Here is a 13,801-nt window from a genome sequence, read left to right as displayed (position 1 = left end):
CTTAAGACAGACTTAAGACAAACTTAAGACAGACTTAAGACAAAATCCTAACTTCTGTGAATACCAAAAGTAGTAAGTTTAGGATTGAGTCTTAAATTCATTCTGTGAATCTGGCCCAGCGTTAAGACATGAATAATTCTACAGGTTGTGGTAAACGTATGTGCCTGTTATATGTAAAACGTTCCATACAAGCATACAGGCCTTGAACAAGATGAAGCTGTGTAGGTAATTAGCCCTTTTTGGCATGGTTACCCCCACTTTTTCCCTGGTAACTGATGTGTTTTCGATTGAAAGTCCTCTGGGTTCCTGAGAACAAGGTCCCCAGTGCCAGAGCTCTTTCCCAAAACTGTACAGTTGTTCCCCCGATTGGCGAAATCTTTGGCACCCTCTCTACTGGCCATATGTATCAAGCACTAATGTGTTCGCAAACTCCAACATTCGCAGAATTTCGGTGTTTGCGAACGCATTAGTGCTAAATGGTATGTATGAATGAAATCTGCATGCAAAATAAGGAATCCCAAAATTTGCGATTCCTTAAATGCAATGTAAGAAGCATTAAAAAAAAATGCAAATTGGCCTTAAGGAATCGCAAATTACCACCAACTTCAAGTTGGTGGTAATTTGTGAATTCCTTGAAAAATGAACTTTTTTGCATTTTTCAAAGTGCCATGTGACGCACATACATGCCCGTAGGGCATGTATGTGCGCCACATGTGCACCCATGCTAATTTCAGGGGTGCAACAGGGTGTCCTTTGCGATTCTCAAATTGCGAATCGCAAAATTGAGAATAACTTCCCATTCATTCCTATGGGCCTCCTGGCCCATAGAAATGAATGGGAAAGTATTCCTTAACTGCGATTCGCAATTTGCTAATCGCAATTAAGGAATACTAAGAAATCGCAAAAAAATTGCGATTTTGTACATACATCCCTATTTGCGATTCTCAAATAGCGATTTCTAAAAAACGCTATTTGAGAATCGCAAATCAGGTTGTTGATACATTTGGCCCTAAGTCCCTAGTAAATGGAACCCCTGGTACTTAGGGCCCACGGTACTAAAGAGGATCCCTAAGGGCAGCAGCATGTATTGTGCCCTCCTAAGGGACCCCTCACCAACCACATGCACAACAGCCATTGCAGGTTGTGTGTCTTGGTGCAGACAAAAGTGAAAACAAGACATGTCACACACATCCCTGTGTACTATGTCCCCTAACACTGCATGACTTACATGTAAGCCACCCCTACAGGAGGCCTGACAGCCCTAAAGGAGGTGGGTGAATATTACATGTGAGGGCATACCTGCCCCAGGTATGCCCCTGTGCTGGGCAGTCCTATTACTGTCAGTACAAGTGAACAGGGAAGCCATTTTAATACATGGACGCCAGTGAAAAAGAGATTCCCAGCTTCGTAATGGCTTTATTGAAGATAGGGATGATTGATATCAAACAGTGATGGATTTGCCAATACCTGCAGCCAGAGGGCACCTTAGAGGCAGGCCCTGAAAACGTACCAGGCTCTGGTGTGCTCCCTGACTGGTTTCTGCCAGCCTGCCACAGAGGCACTGTTCTGACCTCCTAGGGTGAGAAGTAGCCACCATTTTTCAGAAGTAGCCATCTTTTTGATGGCATGCTTAGGGATTCTGGGACGCGGTTATGCCCACTTCCAACAAAAGTGGTCATAGTTGGAGTGTATTGACGCCAAGGGTCAGCAGCCTATTGGCTACTTACATACCCTACACTACGCTAATGCCCCTGAATTCAGTATTTGGGGGAGACCATGGCACCAGAAGAGCAAATCCTGATGACCTGAAGAAATAAGACGGGTGAGAAGAGTCGTACAGCAACCACAGAAGACCCAGCAACGGACTTGGCGCCAACCCTGCCGGCCTGCCTGCTGACTTCGACCGTTGCACCAAAAGCCGACTTGTCTTGCAGCTTATGGGTCGCCAAAACCCAGGAGAACTGGCAGCCTTCTCCTTGCTCTGGTGGACCTGTCCCCTGAATTCTGTAGACAGCAAACGAAGGACCAAGAGGCCTCTGGCACCGCCAAAACCCACCGCCTCCAAGCACAACAGCACCCGAGCCCCCCAGACCGTGTTGAAGTGGGTCAATAGTGTTAGCGTGATCCCTAAGCCCTCAAGGTGCCGAGTCCACAGTGGAGTGACTCCTTGTGAACACCCCAACATCGCCTGCAGCCTCTATTGGCAGGCCCCGTTAACCGCGAGTGTTGCCGGATGGAGACAGACCCTCTGCACCCAGAAACCCGTCCCGAGGAGAAGAGGACCAAAGGTGTCCCCACATCCCCCAACATCACAAGAACAGAAGCCACTTGTTGGTTTCAATTGACTGCCCTCTCAGTCCCCTCCTGTAGCCTTTTCTACCACGACCATTCTCCATTGGATAACAATGAGCACCCTACGCTGTGTTGCACCTCTGCACCCGGCCGTCCGGGTGCCGCTGGTGGTGTCCTGCTGCTGCTGCCTTGGACCCTGTCCACCACTCACCTTAACTCCTGGACAAGGGTCCTTTAAGTCGCTGTAGTACACCTGAATGTCGCTAACACTTTTCCTCCCATAGGATAACATTGCAGAACTCAGAAATTGCACTGTGTCAACTTTTTGAACTTAACCCCTTGAATGCTCATGACAAGGTCAGCTCGTCATGAGCAACGGCGCTCCGGTGCTCATGACGAGCTGAGCTCGTCATGACCGTGCCCGTCCCGTTAACCGCTCGCATGCTGGGCTGATTCCCCTGCAGTGCTGAGCGTTCCATTGGAACGGGTGTGGCCATGACGAGCTCAGCTCGTCATGAGCACCGGAGCGCTGTATGCGCCTCCCCCGGACCCCAGCACAGCGGGGGAAACAGCCCCGCACAGAAGGGGTTAAGAGAATTCATATTTAAAAACGTCCTTACCTGAACGATTTTCTTCTGATACGTAAACGTATATAAAGATACTTGCTATTTTTATAAATGGGTGTGGATCTCCTTCTTGAGTCGCGTGTCTCATTTATTGACTATTGTGTGTCTGTTCAGGTGTCTAACACTCCTCCGTGTTAAGCCTAAGGCTGCTCGACCACAGTGCCCCCTAATAGAGCACTTTGGGATTGCATAGCAAGCCCCTTTCCACTCATAAGGGACCCCCTGGACTCTTTCCACGATATACATCTCATTTTGATATGTCATATAAAGAGCCAGCTTCCTACGAGCTATAACATGGAGGTGTAAATTGGCCCTCGCTAACTTGCCTTGGCGTGGGGTGATGGGATCGGCAAACTTGCATGGATGAAACGTACTCCCGGGGCCCAATTCACAGAACTAACTTAAGACAAAATTCTAAACTTACTACCATTTTGGTATTCACAGAAGGCACTTACTCATTTCAGTATTCACAGACGTTAGGACTCCTAAATGCCTTCTGTGAATACCGAAAGTCTTAAAGTTAGGACTTTTCTCAGTTTAGGAGTAGTAAAGTTAGAGTCCTAACTTTAGGACTCCTAAATTGAATAAAATCCTGATTTTAAGACTTTCGGTCTTCACAGAAGGCATTTAGCAGTCCTAAAGTTAGGAGTCCTAACTTCTTTGAATACCGAAATGGGTAAGTGCCTTCTGTGAATACCAAAATGAGTAAGTGCCTTCTGTGAATACCAAAATGAGTAAGTGCCTTCTTTGAATACCGAAATGGGTAAGTGCCTTCTGTGAATACCAAAATGAGTAAGTGCCTTCTGTGAATACCAAAATGAGTAAGTGCCTTCTGTGAATACCGAAATGAGTAAGTGCCTTCTGTGAATACCGGAATGAGTAAGTGCCTTCTGTGAATACCAAAATTAGTAAGTGTCTTCCGTGAATACCGAAATGAGTAAGTGCCTTCTGTGAATACCGAAATGAGTAAGTGCCTTCTGTGAATACCGAAATGAGTAAGTGTCTTCTGTGAATACCAAAATGAGTAAGTGTCTTCTGTGAATACCAAAAGGAGTAAGTGCCTTCTGTGAATACCAAAATGAGTAAGTGCCTTCTTTGAATACCGAAATGAGTAAGTGCCTTCTGTGAATACCAAAATGAGTAAGTGCCTTCTGTGAATACCGAAATGAGTAAGTGCCTTCTGTGAATACCAAAATGAGTAAGTGCCTTCTGTGAATACCAAAATGAGTAAGTGCCTTCTGTGAATACCGAAATGAGTAAGTGCCTTCTGTGAATACCGGAATGAGTAAGTGCCTTCTGTGAATACCGAAATGGTAGTAAGTTTGGATTTTGTCTTAAGTTAGTTCTGTGAATCGGGCCCCCGGTTCAGAGTTTCACGCCTACCAGTAGTACATTTCTACCTACTCCGAGGTGTGCAAACATTGCTCGTGTGCTCTTTGCTTCTGTGATTTGCACACAACAATGTACTGCCCAGCAGTGCTTATCTTTTATTTAAACGAAAGTACTTTACTCATCCAGCAAAACAAAATACCACACACTTCAAAAGTACTTTAAGTACAGGGTTACAATCTCCCCACAAGCTGTAGTGAAATGCAGAACCCCTTTATGATGCGCACTTCTCCTCCTCTCTCTTGACAAACGTCTGCCCTCCTAGGGGAATCTCTATCAATTACCCCAAACCTTAGTTCGAAGGTAAGTTCGATATAGGCCCAACAAGCTTGTGGGCTTGATTAAGATCTCGTGGACGGGTTATTCCATCACAACGGTGACTGTTATCCCGTACGCCGAGATATAAATCCCATTATATCCTATGTGATTTATAGTTCAGCGGATAGCTCAGGCACAGACTCTCAGTTTGTGGGGAGCAGCCTCCTGTTGATCCAACAGTGTGGTGAAACGGTTGCGTGCGGCTGTGGTCAGTGACTATGCACCCCCTGGCTTCCGGTTCGGTGAAGGTGGACCGGGAACAGCGCTCATCGGTACTCGGGGTTCGAACAGATCGGCCTTCATCTTCAGCAGAACCGCTTCATAAGACTCATGTGGGTGAACGCTCATCTTTGGCCGTTGTAGCCTCCGAGGCCAGTGCTCATCTAGCAGCGGTTCCTTGAGGATGGGCACCTCTAGTCGCGGCGGCAGCACCAGGCCTTCGGAGTCAGCATCAGAAATGCTGGGCTACTTGATGATTCACTTATGAGCCCCCTCGCCACCATCACACGCAAACACAGCCTCAACATCATCTCATACACTGACGACAGCCAGCTGATACTCTCCCTCACCAAGACCCAGCCACCGCCAAACTCAACCTCCAGGAAGGAATGAAAAACGTCGCTGAAAGGATGAAACTCGGTCGTCTGAAAATGAACTCAGACAAGACGTAGGTCCTCATCCTCCGACGATCCCCATCCGCTTGGGACGACTCCTGGTGGCCGACGGCGCTGGACACCGCACCAACACCCAATGACCACGCAGGAAACCTGGGATTCATCCTGGACTCCTCTGTCACGATGACCAAGCAAGTCAACGCCGTCTCATCATCGTGCTTCAACACCCTGCGCATGCTCCGAAAGATCTTCCGATGGATCCCCACTGAAACAAGGAAGACAGTCACCCAGGCACTCGTCACCAGCCGACTGGACTACGGGAACGCCCTCTACGCAGGAACCACAGTCAAACTCCAGAAAAAACTCCAACGCATACAGAACGCATCCACACGACTCCTCCTCGACATCCCTCGCCACAGCCACATATCAGCCCACCTGAGAGACCTGCACTGGCTTCCCGTCAATAAGAGGATCACGTTCAGGCTCCTCACCCACGCACACAAGGCGATCCACGACATACCTCAACAACTGCCTCACGTTCTACACTTCAACACGCAAACTCTGCTTCGCCAGCCTTGCCCTCACCACCATCCCACGGATCCGCAGAACCACCACCGGAGGGAGATGATTCTCCTACCTGGCGACCAAGACGGGGAACTCCCTCCCCACCCACCTACGACTGACCCAGGACCACCTCACATTCAGGAAACACCTCAAGACCTGGCTCTACGAGCAGTAGTGGCACTTCACCCCCCAGCGCCTTGAGACCCTCACGGGTGAGTAGTGCGCTCTACAAATGCATTGATTGATTGATTGATTGGTTGAAAAACATTCATTAGTCAAAGGGCATCCGGTACATATAGAATTAGTATTGTATCATTAACATACCACCAGTTTCTTTACAATGCAAACAAGAACATCCTCAAAAGACACAAAGGCACTAAATATCGCTCCAATCGTGACTGTTTATTATTTAGTTACTTTTATAACAGATCACCATAGTCAATGCTCCAAATAGAGAAAGAGGGTGCTCCAAGGGGAGTGTGAAAAAGGAAAATGCTCGTGACAGATATAAAGGAGTCAAATCCAAGAGGCAAATTCAATAACCAACCAATTACACATTCTGGTATCCTTAGTAAAACTGGTCGCGGTTCATAGTGGCTTGTAGCTTTAAAGAAGTCTAGGACCATTGTTTCCTGTACCAATCGTAACCCAGGTCTGTAGACAATTGTGGGATACACCACCATATCATAATGGGCAGCTTGATGATGACTTGATGCACAACTTCTGACACATCTCATGGCACAGAGCTCAGTCTATGGTCACCTCTAGCATAAAGGTCTCTAGCACAGTATTAACACGCCAGTCTCCTCTGTAATTATTGGGTGTGGCACAGTATTATCACATCGCTCATCTCTGGGATAATCGGAGATCTGGCACAGAGGTCGGTCTTTGGCCTCCTCTGACTTTAGGGTCTCTAGCACAGTATTAACACGTCAGTCTCCTCTGTAATTATTGGGTATGGCACAGTATTACCACAATGCTCAGATCTGGGATCATAAGAGTTCTTCACAGAGTTGAGACTTTGGTATCCTCTGGCATTAGTGGTCTCTAGCACAGTATTTACACGTCATTCTCCTCTGTAATTATTGGATTCTGGCACAGTATTACCACAATGCTCAGCTCTGGGATCATCAGAGTTCTTCACAGAGTTGGGTCTTTGGTCTCCTCTGACATTAGTGGTCTCTAGCACAGTATTAACACGTCAGTCTCCTCTGTAATTATTGGATTCTGGCACAGTATTACCACAATGCTCAGCTCTGGGATCATCAGAGTTCTGGCACAAAGTTTGGTCTTTAGACTCTTCGGGTTAGTGGTTTCTAGTTTCTGTAGTTTATGGGTTCCAGTACAGTAGTAGCATCTAGTTTATGTCTTTAGGTATCAATGTTCTGGAACGCGGTTAACACAACACTCATCTCTTTGGCTACCGTCCTAGCACAGCATTAATACTGTGCTCACCTCAAATGTTACTTGGTTTCACATAAGAATAAAAAATCTGTGTTTACCCTGGGTCTGGTACATTATTTAAAATTTGGTTACCTCTTGGATTATCAGAACTAGCTCAATATTTAGGGCCCGATTTCGACTTTGGCGATGTGGGAGCGGACTGCCATGTCAGCGCCCCGCCCCCATACAGCCAAAGTCGACCGCTGCCCGCCCTCCAGATTTTTCTGGTCAGGCAGGCGGTGTGACGATTCTTCGGCATGCAGTTCAAATACTCATATGTGAGCCTTTGAACGGCAGTGCCAAAGGAGCGCAAATGCAAGCATTGCCGTGCAGGAACTTGGGTGCATGCACACGGGGGCACACCATGTGCCCCCCTGCATGCATCCTCAGGTCCTGAAGCAATAGAGGGCATTAACGTCCTTACCACTAGCATTTTAATAGCGTGAGCACCGCCATGAGACTGCTGGCGGTGAGGAAACTCGTAATATGCTTGGCGGATCAGAAGCAGCACTGCCAAGGATATTGCGGCCTCGGACCACCACCGCCAGGGATTGCGGATCCCTGGCAGTTGCGGCGGTCCTATGGCGGTCTGACTGCCGCAGTTGTAATAAGGTGGTGTTGACCGCTGGTGCGGCAGTTCACGATCACCACTGCGCCACCACTGCCGGTTTGGCGGTGCAATGGACTGCCACACTCGTAATTAGGCCCTTTGGGTCCGATTCACAGAACTAACTTAAGACAAAATCCTAAACGTACTACTTTTGGTATTCACAGAAGACATTTAGTAGTAGTAAAGTTAGGATTTTGTCTTAAGTTTGACTTAAGACAGACTTAAGACAGACTTAAGACAGACTTAAGACAAACTTAAGACAAACTTAAGACAGACTTAAGAGAGACTTAAGACAGACTTAAGACAGACTTAAGTTAGGATTTCTTCTTAAGTTTGACTTAAGACAGACTTAAGACAAACTTAAGACAGACTTAAGAGAGACTTAAGACAGACTTAAGACAGACTTAAGTTAGGATTTTGTCTTAAGTTTGACTTAAGACAGACTTAAGACAGACTTAAGACAGACTTAAGACAAACTTAAGACAAACTTAAGACAGACTTAAGAGAGACTTAAGACAGACTTAAGACAGACTTAAGACAAACTTAAGAAAAACTTAAGACAGACTTAAGAGAGACTTAAGACAGACTTAAGACAGACTTAAGTTAGGATTTTTTCTTAAGTTTGACTTAAGACAGACTTAAGACAGACTTAAAACAGACTTAAGACAAAAATAAGACAGACTTAAGAGAGACTTAAGACAGACTTAAGTTAGGATTTTGTCTTAAGTTTGACTTAGGACAGACTTAAGACAAACTTAAGACAGACTTAAGAGAGACTTAAGACAGACTTAAGACAGACTTAAGACAAACTTAAGACAAACTTAAGACAGACTTAAGAGAGACTTAAGACAGACTTAAGTTAGGATTTTGTCTTAAGTTTGACTTAAGACAGACTTAAGACAGACTTAAGACAAACTTAAGACAAACTTAAGACAGACTTAAGAGAGACTTAAGACAGACTTAAGACAGACTTAAGACAAACTTAAGACAAACTTAAGACAGACTTAAGAGAGACTTAAGACAGACTTAAGACAGACTTAAGTTAGGATTTTGTCTTAAGTTTGACTTAAGACAGACTTAAGACAGACTTAAGACAAACTTAAGACAAACTTAAGACAGACTTAAGAGAGACTTAAGACAAACTTAAGACAGACTTAAGTTAGGATTTTGTCTTAAGTTTGACTTAAGACAGACTTAAGACAGACTTAAGACAGACTTAAGACAATTTAAGACAAACTTAAGACAGACTTAAGAGAGACTTAAGACAGGCTTAAGACAGACTTAAGACAAACTTAAGACAAACTTAAGACAGACTTAAGAGAGACTTAAGACAGACTTAAGACAGACTTAAGTTAGGATTTTTTCTTAAGTCTGTCTTAAGTTTGTCTTAAGTCAAATCTAAGACAAAATCCTAACTTTACTACTACTAAATGCTTTCTGTGAATACCAAAAGTAATACGTTTAGGATTTTGTCTGAAGTTAGTTCTGTGAATCGGCCCCTATGTACTTTCTTTCTTCACCATTTGGGTACTGAGTGTCTGAGCCTGTTTCCAGATGTGATTGAGTTATGGAAGTAGAGATATTTTGACAGCACAGTATTAACCCTTCACTCACCTCCGGAGTGGTCTTCGTAGGGAAGTCTGTCCTGCCGTTCATGATGGCACACTTGGACAGGTACCGGTGCGCGTCATCCGCTCTCTGCTGTGTCAGGAGCCATCGGGCGGACTCGGGGACCCACCTGGGGAGAAGCAGAGAGAGAATTACAAGTGAAAGGCAGGGCTCCTCAAACCTACCAGACGTGGGCTACTCTGAAGTAACTCCTAATGCTGTTCATGGTAAGTGGACTCCTCCAACCAAGTCTGGAGACAACACACATGATGCCCACCAGGGTTTGACTTGCAAAAAGAAGTACAAAGAGTAAACAAAACAGATGGACACTCAGGGCATTCATTAGTGGCAGCAGAAATACCCAGGGGCAGCCTTAGGCATGTGCAAGCTGTGCACCTGCACAGGGCCACCAAACCCCAGAGGCCTCCTCACCAATATATATCCTTAATATAATAATCCTCTGAGGATGGATGCAAATTTGCGTGGCAGCCCCTGGCAGGGATTTGGCGGCCTCTGGCTCTGTTCCACTTCCTAACACCCTGACCCCCCCCCCTCCTGAGCTCCGGGGGGCTCCGCCCCACCCGGACCCCCTCTTCCAGGACCCCCTACCTACGCTCCCTGCCCAGGGCCGCCATGAGCGTAGATCCACCCCTGAAATACCTGTGGTTAGCCTGAAGCATACAGACCACTGGTATTGTCACACAGAGCTACTGGAAATTAAGGAATATCCAAAATTGTTGGTGTGAGATTATTTTTCAAGGTTTTTGATTTTAGTTTTGAGTTTGTGTTTAAGGCTCATTGTTAGACGGGGACCCAGAGGGTCGGCCGAATACTGGGGGAGAGGCCTCCGATGAGAGCCGTCTCCGGCGATCGTACAGACAAGTCACTTCCCTCCCCACAGATAGACACCACACAAGGATGAGATCAACACTCTTTATATATAGTTCTTGCGGCAAGGTTATCAGTGGTACAAGAGATTCAGGACTCGAGGGTCCTCTCAATTCTAGTCTCTGTAGGGAAAGGGGGTAGCGGGACAGTCTTGGTACCGGATCGGTACAGGAGGTGGCAGGAGGGAAGCTCACAATCCTCGAGCTTAGGAGTCTGCGGGGTCGGGCCGCGGCAGCGCCAGCAGGCCGAGGCGATGGTTCAATTGGCGTAGGGCCGCGGCAGCGCCGGCAGGCCAAGATGATGGTTCAAGTTACAGAGGGCCGCGGCAGCCCCAGCAGGCCAAGATGATGGCTCACGTTGCAGAGGGCCGCGGCAGCGCCAGCAGGCCAAGATGATGGTTCACGTTGCAGAGGGCCACGGCAGCGCCAGCAGGCCAAGATGATGGTTCACGTTGCAGAGGGCCGCGGCAGCGCCAGCAGGCCAAGATAATGGTTCACGTTGCAGAGGGCCGCAGCAGCGCCAGCAGGCCAAGATGATGGTTCACGTTGCAGAGGGCCGCGGCAGCGCCAGCAGGCCAAGACGAAGGGTTCACAGAGCAGGGCTGCGGCAGCGCCAGCAGTCCGCCAAGGGTGAGTTCTTCTCGGTGTCTCTCGACTCCAGGATACAACTACCCTCCTGGTCTGGGGCTTCCCCAGTTATAGGTCTGGTTCCCTTTGATGTCCGGACCCTCGCGCCTTGAGGTCGGGAGGTCCGGAATGAGGGGGTCCCGACACCCAGCAGGGGGTTGGAGCCAGCGCCCACGGAGGCCGGGGGTGATCGACACCCGGCGGAGGAGAGCCATTGACGCCCTCTTCTTCCATTGACCTGCCAAGTGGTCTCTTTACCTCCTGTGTGGAGGTTGGTGCCTCGATGTCGGGGCCGGGCCAGGCCCAGGGTTGGGGGTCGAGTCGAGGCCACGTGGCCTCGTGTTGCAGTGTCCAAAGATGGCTGCCGGGCCGGGGCCATGGGGCTGACGGGGACCCGGCCAGCCGGTACGGGAGGGTTCAGGAGCTGGAGTCCCGGTGTGGCCGGGCTGTGGATTACCTCGGGGGGTTGCCGGGGTAGCTCTTGCTGGGGATTCAGGGAGAGCCGGGGTCCGGGCCCTGTTGTGCGTAGGGGGTGACGGCCCGGCTACGAGGCCTGTCCAACATGCGTCTCCCCCAGCTGAAGGCAGGGAGAGTCAGCCATCCTCTTGGGGACTCTCCTCGCCGAGGCGGAAAAAGCGTGACAGGCCGTCTGCGTTGGCGTGGTCCTGGCCTGGACGATGCTCCACAGTGAAGTCCATCCCCTGTAAGGAGATGGACCAGCGCAACAGTTTCGGATTCTCCCCCCGCATCTGCATCAGCCATTGCAGGGGTCGGTGGTCTGTCTGCACCCGAAAGGGGGTGCCGAAGAGGTAGGGCCGGAGCTTCTTGAGGGCCCACACTACGGCGAAGGCCTCCCTCTCGATGGTGCTCCAGCGCTGTTCCCGGGCCAGCAGGCGTCGGCTGATGAATGCCACTGGCTGATCGACCCCCTCGGTGTTGAGTTGGGAGAGGACGGCCCCCACGCCATGATCGGAGGCGTCCGTCTGTACGATGAATTCCCGGCCGTAGTCGGGAGCCTGGAGCACGGGGGCAGTGCACATGGCGGCCTTCAGTTTCTCGAAGGCCGATTGGCAGTCCGGAGTCCAGTTGATCGTTTTGGGGCTCTTCTTGGATGTGAGCTCCGTGAGGGGCCCCACGATGCTGCCATAGTCTTTCACGAACCGCCGGTAGTACCCGGTGAGCCGCAGGAAGGCCCGGACCTCGGTTTGGGTCGTAGGGGGTTGCCAGGCCTGGATGGCAGCGATCTTGAGCTGGAGGGGGGCCACCAGACCACTCCCCACTTGGTGTCCTAGGTAGGTCACGGACCCTTGGCCCACCTGACATTTGCTGGCCTTGAGGGTGAGCCCGGCCTGCTGGAGGGCGTGTAGAACTTCCCGCAGGTGGCGGAGGTGGTCGGTCCAGTGGTGACTGTACACAGTGATGTCGTCCAGGTAGGCGGCGCTGAATCCTTCGAGGCCCGCCAGTACCTGGTTCACGAGTCGTTGAAATGTTGCCGGAGCGTTTTTCATGCCGAATGGCATCACCCTCAAGTGGTAGTGACCGTCCGGGGTAGAGAAGGCGGATCGTTCTTGGGCTCTGGGGGTGAGGCCGATTTGCCAGTAGCCCGCTGTTAAATCGAAGATGCTCAGGTAGCGGGCGGCCCCCATACGGTCAATTAGCTCATCTGCCCGGGGGATAGGGTGAGCGTCGGTCCTGGTAACGGCATTCAGTCCCCGGTAGTCCACACAGAACCGGAGCTCAGGGGCAACGCCCGGGGCGGCGGCCTTGGGGACCAGGACGACGGGGCTGGCCCAGGGGCTGTCCGAGGGTTCGATCACTCCCAGTGTCAGCATCTTGGACACCTCGATCTGGATGCAGGCGCGCACCCGATCTGGTACGCGGTACGCCCTGTGGCGAATCGGGGGGCTGTCCCCGGTGTCCACATCGTGAAGGCACCAGGGGGTGACCCCAGGGGTGAGGGAGAACAAGGATGCGAATCGTGTCAGGAGAGCTTGACAGTCTTGGCGTTGCTCCGGGGACAAGGCCTCGGAGAGTCTGACCCCTTCCACGGAGCCATCCTGCTCGAGGGTCCTCAGCAGGTCCGGAAGGGGCTCGGAGTCTTCTTCCGTCCCATTATCGGTAGCCATCAGGAGACTGAGTTCGGAGCGTACAAACTGGGGCTTGAGTCTGTTGGCGTGGAGGACCCGTAGGGGGTTCCCGGAAGTTTCCATGTCGATTAAGTAGGTGACGGGCCCCTTGCGTTCGATCACCTTGAAGGATCCGGACCATTTGTCCTGTAGGGCACAGGGTTCAACCGGGGACATCACCCAGACCTGCTGTCCCGGCTCGAACTCGAGGGAGGAGGCGTGCTGATCATACCATTTCTTCATGTCTTCCTGACTGGCTTCAAGGTTGACTTTGGCGATCTCCCTGAATCGCCGGGTCTGGTTGCGAAGGGCCAAGAGGTATTTGTATACATCCGGGGGAGTTTTCTGGGGGGGCCTCTCCCAACCTTCTTTGACTAGGCTGAGGGGACCCCGGACGGGGTGCCCGTACAGGAGTTCAAATGGGCTGAAGCCTAGGGATTTTTGAGGGACCTCTCGGTAGGCGAACAGGAGGCACGGGAGTAGCACGTCCCACTGGCGACGGAGGGGCTCTTCTAGGCCCATGATCATTCCTTTGAGAGTGCGGTTAAACCGCTCGACCAATCCATTTCCTTGTGGGTGATAGGGGGTCGTGAATTTGTAGGTGACCCCGCACTGTTGCCAGAGAGACTTCATGTATTTTGAGATGAAGTTCGTGCCCCTGTCGCTGACGACCTCCCGGGGAAAGCCCACCCGGGAG

The 13,801-nt window shown here is 50.1% G+C and overlaps 1 protein-coding gene across 1 annotated transcript in view; it reads right to left on the bottom strand.

The window, feature by feature from the left end:
• Positions 1-13,801, bottom strand: part of LOC144762137 (solute carrier family 22 member 7-like) — a 184,249-nt gene that overhangs the window by 39,711 nt on the left and 130,737 nt on the right. Inside the window, exon 5 of the mRNA XM_078647283.1 lies at positions 9,471-9,594. Within this exon, the coding sequence (XP_078503409.1) occupies positions 9,471-9,594 (124 nt within the window). The remainder of the gene's footprint in view (positions 1-9,470; positions 9,595-13,801) is intronic.

This window comes from Lissotriton helveticus, chromosome 6 (assembly GCF_964261635.1).
Source record: "Lissotriton helveticus chromosome 6, aLisHel1.1, whole genome shotgun sequence".
Classification (NCBI taxonomy): Eukaryota; Metazoa; Chordata; class Amphibia; order Caudata; family Salamandridae; genus Lissotriton; species Lissotriton helveticus.
The sequence above is the reverse complement of the archived record's forward strand: the minus strand, read 5'-3'. Positions and strand labels throughout refer to the sequence as shown.